This window comes from Panicum virgatum, chromosome 5N (assembly GCF_016808335.1).
Source record: "Panicum virgatum strain AP13 chromosome 5N, P.virgatum_v5, whole genome shotgun sequence".
Classification (NCBI taxonomy): domain Eukaryota; kingdom Viridiplantae; phylum Streptophyta; class Magnoliopsida; order Poales; family Poaceae; genus Panicum; species Panicum virgatum.
In genome coordinates, this window is record NC_053149.1 from 19,281,503 (window position 1) to 19,292,452 (window position 10,950).

Consider the following 10,950-nt stretch of genomic DNA (forward strand, 5'->3'; position numbering starts at 1 on the left):
TTTCGACCTCTATAACACAACGCCCCGGCTCGGCTGCCGTTCTTCTTCTCCCGCAAGGAAAAAAAAAAGCAAGCACCCTTCTCCGATCGTCAGGCGGCGAGCGACGAGCTCGTTTCAAGAGGCCAGGTCCGTCCGGTTCCTCTCGATCTTCCTAACCGGCCGCCACACATACTGATTCTACTCCCGTCGATTCTCTCCGCCGCTTTAGGGTTTGTTTCGTGCCGGACCGTGTCGCGATCCCCGATGGCGGAGCCGGCGAAGCCCGAGGTGACGGAGGAGGCCAAGATGGACCTGCTCGAGGACGACGACGAGTTCGAGGAGTTCGAGATCGACCAAGGTACCGTTTCCGCATCGAATCCCCACTTCTTCGTATTGCTGTCGAAGTCCTCGATGCGCTGGTAGTAGATCTGGTAGATGGCGCCGGTGCCCGTTGATGGGATCTGGCTAGCAGGCTAGGGTTCGTGACGTATTAGCGCAGTTCGGGTCTGATGCGGTGTGGTGGAAGAGATGGGCTGTGCAATATGGATTGTGAAATTGTTACCTGTTACTTGTGCAGTTGTGCTTGGGTTGCATACGAGCTTGAAGGCAGGGCTATTCATGCTTATTTTCTATAAGCGACTGATCTATTGCTCTTAGTTCGGCACATAGATTGACACTATGGTTCCTGTCAAATACGAACATCTGTGGTTAATCTGCTGCGTAAAAAATTGGGGATTGTTGGCTGTTGGGCAGGCTTGCTCTTGTCTGTGCTGATTCCGCCTAGTTAGGGAATTCCATTTTGCAATCCGAGATCTTTGAGCTAGACAATGTTTGGGATGTCAGGCTGAGTCAATGGATAAGAGTTTGTGCTTTATTATTATGTATACGAGATAAGGAGTTTTTTTTTTCTTCTGATAAGATTGTGATTTATTTATCTGTATTAGGTACAAGATTCACTTGTCAGTCACTCACTCCAGACCTCTAGTAGTCCAGTCACAAGAGTGATTTAGAGCACTGGTCCAGCCCTTCAGTGCATAACTTTGACAACTAGTTTCCATGGCAACATCTTGGCAGGCTCACAAAATAGTAGTGTGGAAGTATTTTCGTAGACAGATTTTCATCACTTTTGGATGTCCAGTCTAAATGTTTGTGGAGCGATTGTTCAAAATAAAATGGTTTGATTACACACACAGCATATTCTTGGATGAAAAATATTTTTTGCCTGGGTGGAGTACATGAATTTTAGAACAACTGAAATTACCTGGAAGTCAATGAAGAAGAATATTAACAAAAACATATCCAGCCTATTGCTATGTGATGTGTGCTGAGGACTGATCCCTTATTCTACTTAGATCATTTGTGCAAAGCTACATGCAGATCAAGTTGAAAAGAACGAGGCATAGATCTATTTATGTTTTCTTTATTTTGGAAAGCATGATTGATGTTAAAGTTTAGTCCGGGGATGGTGTTTCCAGGTTAACAACTTTGCGATGCTATATCATGGCTTGTTTGGATAAGCATGCTATTTCTTTAGTTTCTCTTATATTCCTTTCTGGATCAAATTACATGTAGCATCTTCGAAAAATAAAACATCTAGCATGCCCCCTTGTTTTTGGTTGTGACATGATCTAATGCTTGCAAGAATCCAAACACAACGCTATTTTATATGTTCAGTTCAAAACTGTATGTTCAAATCCATTATAGATTCGAACAATGTGTACTTGTGTAACCTAATGTCCGGCTGGCACTAACTTCAAAATTATTACAGAGTGGGAAGACAAGGAAGAAGGCAATGAAGCACTTCAGCAATGGGAGGATGACTGGGATGACGATGACGTCAACGATGACTTCTCGCTGCAGTTGAGGAAGGAGCTGGAGAGCAATGCGCCCAAGAACTAGCCGGCGTATGCAGCCTTGTATTGAGTTGGAGTGGTGTCCAAGAACTAGTTGGCGTATGCAGCCTTGTATCCATTATTATCAGGTAGGAACTAGTGACGATGGTTGGGAAACTGCTACTGTTCCGTTCTGGTCCTTGTTGGCATGGCCACTGACGTAGTCGTTCCGTTTGCTTGGATCATTTAACCACCGAGTTACATGTTACCTATATCTTGTTCTGCGCATGGATCTTTGATGTGATGATTAAACCTCGAGGCTCCAAAGGCAGCGACGATCGGCAAGTGATTGATAGAGGAGGATAGAACAACACAGACTATGGGGTTAACATATTCTTGACTTCTAGAGGAGTACGCTCGCACGACCGGAGGAGGATGGACCACCCAAACCATTTATTTTCCTAGTTAAACTGTCTGAAAAACCACACTTGCAAAATTTCACTTCATAGAGTTATTAGCGAAAAATGATTTTAACACAGAGAGACGTGAGGGAAAAACAATTGAACACAATATATATAGGCTCAGCAATAATAGGATCCAACTAGGCGGACGGGACTCTCCCTATCAGTGTTCATCAAGAGCCCCCTCTATCCTCCTCGATCGAGAATCCTAACCTTAAACTCTAACCTAAACGGAAGCTCGTCAGATTCATCGTCAGAAAGAGAGCTTGTCGCGTCAGATTCATCCTCAGAAAAAGAGAGCTTGTCCGAGAAGAAGAGGTCGTTGAATTGCTCGTTGGAGAAGAAGAGGTCGCTGAATTACTCGTCGAAGAAGAGAACTTTTTTATTTTTGGGAGTTACTTCATGCGTTGTGCTCAAGTAATCAAAGAGCTCTCCAGATATGCTTATCTGGAGAGCGCTCTCTCTATATAGCTTTTAGAAATAATAAACATGCACGCATATCAAAATATTTGGAATGCAATAGTATCCTATCTCTATCATTATACTACTAAATTACTATGTTCTGCTAGTCTACTGGCCAGCTTCTTTAGTCTTTTTTTTTCTTTCTCACAAAATACTATTGAACTAGCTAAAACTAGTAGACCAGTCGAATGAAAGCAATGAAGTTTATCTTCACCTGTCATCCTGCCGCTCCCGCTGCCTGCCCATCCAGCGATCCTAGAACACATGTCTCGGTCCCGCCCGCAAAAGCCGCTGCCCAAACTACCGCAGCAATCACCTCCACGCATTGATTGTTATATTCCTGCAAATCTAGAAAAGAGCTGCTCATATTTTAAATTGGCTAAAATATTGAAAGTAATGATTTACTCTTAGTGCTTCTTGGTAAAATAAACTTCAGAGCCAAAAACTTTGCAAAGTTGGTTAAGTATATACCAATAGTCGAGTAAGTCTTATTGAGTCTTAATATAGTCAGAGTTTGTTGTCTATTGCAGGTGTAACTTTTAATGGTTGGAGCTAACCAGAATTCACATCGCTGAACTCAACGTGACATCCTCACATCTTTATTCATCACATCTTTATAATTATCATTTTTGTTTTATCTATTTAGCATTAAATTTTTTTTAGCTTAGATGTTTTTCCGCGGCTATCGCTTCTTGTTGTTTCTAATTCTGAAAGTTGTTTTGTAAATATCCTATACTCTATTTTTGTAAATTTATTCATGTTTGTACCATCTACGTTCGTCATCGTGCGAGACTTCTAGTATTTCGATCGAGATTATCCATGGTTCACCATTAGCTGTCAGATTATACTATTTTAAATGCGTATGGACTATACTTAAATCGGTTCTACCATAAATATAGATGTCCGTATAGCTCACGGCTCAACAGCCGATCACAGCCGATCTGAGGCACGTTTTTTTTACCCGACTCGAGCACGGTCCGGCATGGTGGTCAGCGTAATGCTAGCCTGGCCCGCTGCCTGGGTGTGGGTCGTCACTCAGCACACCGGGCGGCCCAGCACGATACGAAGTTAGCAGGCTGGCTCGAAATTAGCCAGTTACCTCCACGTCCACCACTTGAGCCCATACACGAATCACCCCCGGCATGCTTGCCTCCTCATTTCCCCATGACCCCAAACCTTATCCGTTGCTCCTGTGGCCCATCACAAACCCATGCATGGAGCTATGGACGCATGGCATCCTCCGCCTCCTTCCATCATCTCTCCCGACAGTTCGCAGGCCACGGCGGCCCGCAGGAGGCCGCGCTAGTGTGCAGGAAGCCGTGGCGGCGTGTGCGGTGACGGTGGGCCACGACGGCCGGCAGGTGGCGTCAGCAGCACGGGGGCGCCGGCGGGCCCGACAGCCTCCCTCGAATGCACGGGCAGCAGGTGGCACGAGCACGACAAGATCCTCATATCGAACTGCGCCGGCACGACACGTAATAGATCCGTACGCTCGTGCTTGGGCTGAGGACGTGGTACGATGGACGGCACGGCACGACCCATTAGCATGATCGTGACATGCCAGGCCCGGGGCGGGCAGCCTGAATGCTCATCTATAACCATATCCTGCTGTTTGATTCAACATACTGCACTAATAGACTATGATTCTAAAATATTTTTGTAGCCTTGCAAATGTGGAAACAATATGTAATTATTGGTGCCACCTGTGTTCCTTGCTATGGCTCAAATCATTTGAGTACTAGCTCGTCATTGTCTTCCTTTATTGGTGAGTTATCCCAATCTCACAAGAATTGTGTAGAGGAAAGTAGTAGAAGTGATGGTGGTCAAGTAGCACATGATCCTTTCATACTTTTAGGCTAAGTTCTTGATGCAAGGTTACTTTTGGTAACTAACAGCTTAAATAAAGAGTCCTTTACCTCTATTCCACTAAAAAAGATGACAGTTACATGTATGTCACAAAAAAGTCTGGAAACACCCCTATGTCATCGACCGAACTTTCTTTTATCTCAGTGTCATTTTGGATGGATGGAGACTTAACGGTGTCAAATGGAGGTGTAAAAAGACAGATTTGCCCTTGTTAGTAAATAATTGACAGAAATTAATTTAAAACAGTAAATAAATTAGAAAATGACAGAAATAATTTTAAATCTGGAAATAATTTAGAAAATTCGTAATTAAATTATAAAATGTCTGAAAATTCGCAAAAAACAAGGAAATAAATTTCAAAAATCAGGATAATTCTGAAAAAATCAGAAAAATTCGTAAATAAATCCAAAAAATTCACAGAAAATCAGAAAATTCAGAAAAAATTAGAAAAAAGCCCAAATTAACCAGTAAAATATCAGAGTAAGTCACAAAATATGAAAATACAATAGAAAAAATACATGACATTACTACTAAATTACTTGGGTCATATCATCAACATTCAAGCAAATAGGTCATATCATCAACATTCAACCATGACATAAGTGCCAGCATACATGAGCATTACAGAAAACATCAAAATGAGTAGGTTCTCCACACCACAAGTGTTTGCAATTAACATGATCCTTACATAAAGCATCATAGCAAAAGCAGTAGTTCCACCAGACTACTCCCAAAATAACACTCAGCAATCACACGTTACTCCATCTGGAGTTTCTTCTTGCTTCTGGTATTTGAAGCTGGGCTCTCTGGGCTGACTATCTCAACTGGAGCCCTCTTTGGTGTAAGCTTCTTCTTCTTCTTCATGGTGGCTTGTTTCTTCCTTGGTGTCTGCAATTGTCGGTGTTTTACCAGCAAGCCTACCTAGGGATACCCTAGACTTGTAGGCAGGGTGTCACCGAGATCAGGAACTCGAAGGTGCAAGCAACACAAGTTTAGACAGGTTCGGGCCGCGATATGCGTAATACCTTACGTCCTGTTGGTTTGTTTGTATTGCCTTGGTACGAGAATATTGGGTTATGTTTTGGAGGGGTCCCTGACCGCCCTTATATACTCCGGGAGGACAGGGTTACATGTAAGTCCTAGTCCGATACTAGCTTAGGAGTCCTACTCGAGTACTCTCGGGTAGTTTCCTTATGTATTCGGCTAGTTCTATTCCTATTCGGGTAGTTTACATACGGATAAGGTATGGACATGTCGCATCCCTTATTCGGTCATTGTCTAAGCTATGTACGTAGTTCCGTAGCCCCAGGTCTGACAATAATGTCTCAATGGGAGGGTTCTCAATTTGGAGAGGAGCAGGGTCATTGGATCTAGTTCCAGATATTGTGTTAAAGGAATAAATTGAAATTAGTTGTATTATTGTAAATGACAAAGTCTTGAAAAGTGAAAAGAGCTTAGAACCATACCTGCTAGACATGCTAGTACTTGTCGTAGTGGTTGATCCCTTTCTTTTGCTGACACCTAATTTTGTTGACGATTTTCTCTTCCCTTTCTTGTGTGTAGCATTGGCCACTGCCTCATTGTGTGGGAATACCATCCCTGATGCAGAACTGGTGGGCACAACAATGCTAGTCTGTGTGTTACTTCTAGATGATTTCTTCAGCTTTTTCTTTGGTGGACCCCTAAAATTAAGTTTTGGTTGATATATAAGTCTACATAAGTGAACTAAAGTGCATATATGTCTATAAAGTTTACCTCTCAGCCTCCATTGTAGCTATGTCACCTGGATTCCCATTCTTACAGGTGTACCAATGGTGCCCTAACTCATGGCATATTGGGCACTCATGCTGCTTCCTACCAGTACCTCCCTCTGTGGGTTTCTTCCTGCTACTACCTCCCTCCAAAGCAGATTTAATCCAGTTCTTTCTCCTTCCTGCAGTTGACTTAAGCAATGGAGGATGCATGAAGAAGCCATGTGTGGCTTTGGGCCACATGGACTTGTCAGGAATAGAGGGCACACGGCCTTGATATGCAACTTTGAATTTCTCAACTGAGTAGTACTCGTCCACATAGTCTTCTAGTTTTGCCCCACTTATTGATGTGATGTAGGCAATAGCATGCTTGCAAGGTATTCCTAATCCTTGCCAAGCCCTGCATGAACATGTCCTCTCAACTAAGTTGACCACAAACCTGAAGGCACTGGCAGAACTCCCTCTAGCACAAACTTCTGCAATATCATCAGGTGAGCTTGTGATCACTTCAATGTCCAAGTTGTAGCTATCTTCCCTCAACTTTTGGACTATATGAGGCAGAATCTTTCCTTCAAACTTCTGTGCAACCCTTTTCCTATTACTCCATTTTATCAACATCATCTGTCTAATGGTATCCATCAAGTCATCGAGGTGCTTTCCCTTGTGATTCTTAACCTGCCAATATAGCCAGCAAAATAAGAATGCAAACAAACGGTTGAAAAAATATGAATGCAAGTAAATACAATTGTAGGCCTACCCATTTATTGAAGGCCACAGCCAGGTTATTGGTAATATAATCCACCTTTGACAATGTGGAGAACTGGCTTCTAGTCCAAAGTTTCTGGTGAGTTTCCTGAAGATATTTCATAGCCTCCGGGTTGACTTCAGCCATTGCTTGATAATGTTTCTCAAACATATAAGGGTTCCATGAATATGCAGATTGCCATAAATGCTCATCAAAAATCTTTCCACTATACCTCTTCTTGAAATTCTGTACTAAGTGGTACATACACTCTATGTTCAGCTTCTGGAAAAACCTCACTAACCCCATTCATCACTGCTTGCCCACAATCAGTGCTGAATGTAAGCCCAACTGGGTTGCCTATAGCTTCCTTCAACCTCTCCATGAACCACACCCAATTCTCATTTGTTTCTGAGTCAATGACACCAATAGCTATTGGGTACATCCAGTTATGACCATCAACTGCACAAGCTACACAACTGGCCCCTGAACCTTCGATTAAAAAAATATACTATCTACTGCAAGATATGACCCACAACCTTGTACAAAGCCATCAACACAAGCTTTCAAAGCAAAAAAATAACCTATTAAACCTTATCTTTTTGTTGATGGTATGGTGATCAATCACAACAAATGAACCAGGGCTACTTTCCTCTATCTGAGCTTTAAATCTGTACAGATTGTCAAAACTTTCATGCCAAGGACCATAAAGTTTATCCATTGCGAGTTGCTTACCAAGATAAACTTTCCTGTATGTCACATCAATTTTGTGACATTCCTTCAACTTCTTTTTCAAAACTTTGGGTCCCAATGTTCCATCTTCTTTCAGTCAATCTATCACTTGCTCACACACTCAAAATTGTGTGACCCCAACACAACTGTCTGCCCTCCTAGTGCTGTGACACTCATGAGGGTATGGGTTCCTTGTCACCTGCAAATATATCAATCAATCCAGCAGTTATTTACTAGGACATAAAATATATCAATGCAAAGAAAGTGCTAAATAATGAAAGATTACCTTAACTGTACCATCCTTGAGAGTAGCTTCATGAAGTCTCCATCCGTAGCCCACTGTCTTGCCACTGCAATACACCCTGTATTGAGATTTATCACTCTTTTCAATTTCATATTGGAACTCATATTTCATAGCATGTGAAGCTAAAGCCAACTTAAATATAGCCATGTCTGAATACAAAGTGCCTACTGCCATAGGAGGATCCAACTTGTCATAATCAGCTTCAGGCTTCTGTGCAGGCTCTCTATCTTTCACAATCTCATCTATGTCCTCTAATTCAACGCCAGACACAGAATCATCATCACTACCAGATTCATGGCATGTGTCTGATTCATCATCTCTGATTGTCCTTGTTCATTGCTAGCATCAGGTATTGGATTTTGGAAACCAATGTCAATATATAATCCTTCCTCATCAATACCCACATGATCAAAGGATGGGTTTGGGTTAGCAAGGAAATCAGTATCAGCAGATTGGGTATGACTTTGAAGGCTAGGTTCTGGTAACATAGGACATGACACTGAAGGTGTGAATGGGGCTTCAATTGAGTGGACAGTACCACTAAATTCCCATGTTGGGATCTCAGGAGGCTCACTATCAGGGTTGTGATAACAGACACTCAATAAACAACATTTTGAAGCCTTATGTTTTGCAAACATTTCAACTAAATCTTGGTCAGAGCAGATTTGGATGTTGGTCTTTCTATCCATGCTGAAATAAAAAAGTGACGCTATTTCATTCGAACATGGAGGATACTTTTCAAGAACTTCATCAACCAAATCCCTGAAGTTGGTGAAATCAGCGTCCACGACTTTGTTCAGCAAATCCCACTGAGAATTCAAATTGCGAGAAATAATCCGTATTTCTAGATCGAAGCTAGTGTTAGGATCCATCCTACATACAATCCACATATCAATTTGTAAAAAATAGAGCTTCAATGACAACAATACGCATTCAACAAATCCTAATTACAAAACAGTAGCTATTGCGACCCATACCTTTCTGTGTCTACCTGGCCTGTGGGCGCGGCGCTGCCTGGCTGTGGGCGGGCCGCCCTGGCCTGGCCCGAGCCGCCTGGCGTCGGCGCACGCGGCCACCCGGCGCGGGGGCCATGCAGCGGTCCGTCTAGGGTGCACGGGCTCGCTCGGCGCGAGGGGGGGGGGCACGCGGCAGGAGCGGCCTGGGAGGGGGCGCGGGACCAGAGGAGAGGCTGGAGGGCGGCACGCCTAGGGTGGGCGGCCAGCGGCGGTGGGGGGCATGGCCGGTGACAGCGGACGGGCTGTTGGGGATGGGGCAGTGGCGACGGGAGGAAGGGTGCCGATCCGATCTGAACAGAGGATAGGGTTCAAAGTGGAAACAGGGGTAAAATGGTCATTTTACTATGTAGGGCCCACACGTAAGAGCTCCCAATCTGTTAACTTTTAACAGATCATGGATGGAATGACACTGAGGTAAAAGAAAGTTCTGTCGATGGCATAGGGGTGTCTCCAAACTTTTTTGTGGTATACGCGTAACTACCATATTTTTTAATGGCATAAAGGTAAAGGACTCTTAAATAAAGCTTTTGACTCCACGGCATTCTTCACCACTCAAGTAGATGTACGTGACAAATGATAGATCTTGCACACATGATATTTGTCTTTTCAGCTACTATAATTTACAATTAGGACCAATTCATGGATATATATTGGAACAATATTTGAATTTTATATGTGCATAGCTAGTTAATACTAATTCTAGTTTAATGTATGAACATGCAACCTGAATCATTATGGTTGGCAACATAACTACATATATTTTTGTTTGAGAGATATTTTTTGTAGTTTCTTTCATGAAGGGAATTTGTTTTGCCCATAGTAATGGGCGGGCACATACCTAATACATGTAAAATAGTTCACTCATGTATTTGGAAAAGAAAAAAAAATGTTTGAACTTGTCTGTCCAACCATCCTGACAATCCGCATTTTTTTCGTTTTAACCTTTTTCACGATTTTTTTTCATGTTTTGACTCCTGGAGAAACGATTTGCGGTTTTGAATCCTAAGGGTCGGCGCACCATAAGTCATGACGCTGAGCTTTGCGAGCCGATTCAATGTGGCAGTCGATGAGGAAGTGACATGGCATGACCTCGGCACCGTAGATCTTGGTGCCGAGCTCGGCGTCGTAGCTCTCGTCACCAACCCGGTAAGTAAAATTTTTTTTGGCTTACGCATTAATATAAGTAAAGCTACTTGGGAAATTTACAGGAACTATCTTCTAGTTCAAGTGGCTAAGGCACTTAATTTCTACCTTGCAGATAGGGGCCCAACCCAGGTAGCTGAAAGGATCAACACTAGGCCTAGGGGGGGTTGAATAGACCCTATTAAAAATTCTGCAAATTCTTGATGAAAAACTGTTAAACCTGTCAGAACTTCCGACGCAGTACTGGAACTTTCGATTGGAAGTTTTGGTACTGGGTAGGAGCTTCCGACGATGAGCAGGAACTTTCGACCCTCAAATAAACTAAATACGATTTTCAAACAAAGATGAATATATGAAGATTATACTTGAATAGAAAGCTTACAACAAGTGTCTTGAGACTTCTAGATATGATCTCTAGCAGCGGAAACTTATAAACACATAGATCGAGTCAAATCTAGCTCAAGAACGATATGAACAACAACAAGTAAATGAGACACAAGATTTGTTACCGAAGTTCACTCCACGAAGGAGCTACGTCTCCGTTGAGGAGCTCACAAAGAGCCAGATTGTCACTAATCCCTTGCCTCTCTCAATCAACCACAAAGGAGGATTGAGCCACTTACTATTGTTCTCACAAAGAGAGGGGGAATACAAACTTCCGG

The 10,950-nt window shown here is 42.8% G+C and overlaps 1 protein-coding gene across 1 annotated transcript; it reads left to right on the forward strand.

Moving 5' to 3' along the window:
* On the forward strand, nt 1-2,093 carry LOC120676879 (protein DELETION OF SUV3 SUPPRESSOR 1(I)-like). Its single transcript, XM_039958209.1, has 3 exons — nt 1-126; nt 209-337; nt 1,748-2,093. Exons 2-3 carry the CDS (start codon nt 244-246, stop codon nt 1,876-1,878), a joined length of 225 nt encoding a protein of 74 aa, XP_039814143.1. The 5' UTR covers nt 1-126; nt 209-243; the 3' UTR covers nt 1,879-2,093.
* The last annotated feature ends 8,857 nt before the right edge of the window (nt 2,094-10,950 follow it).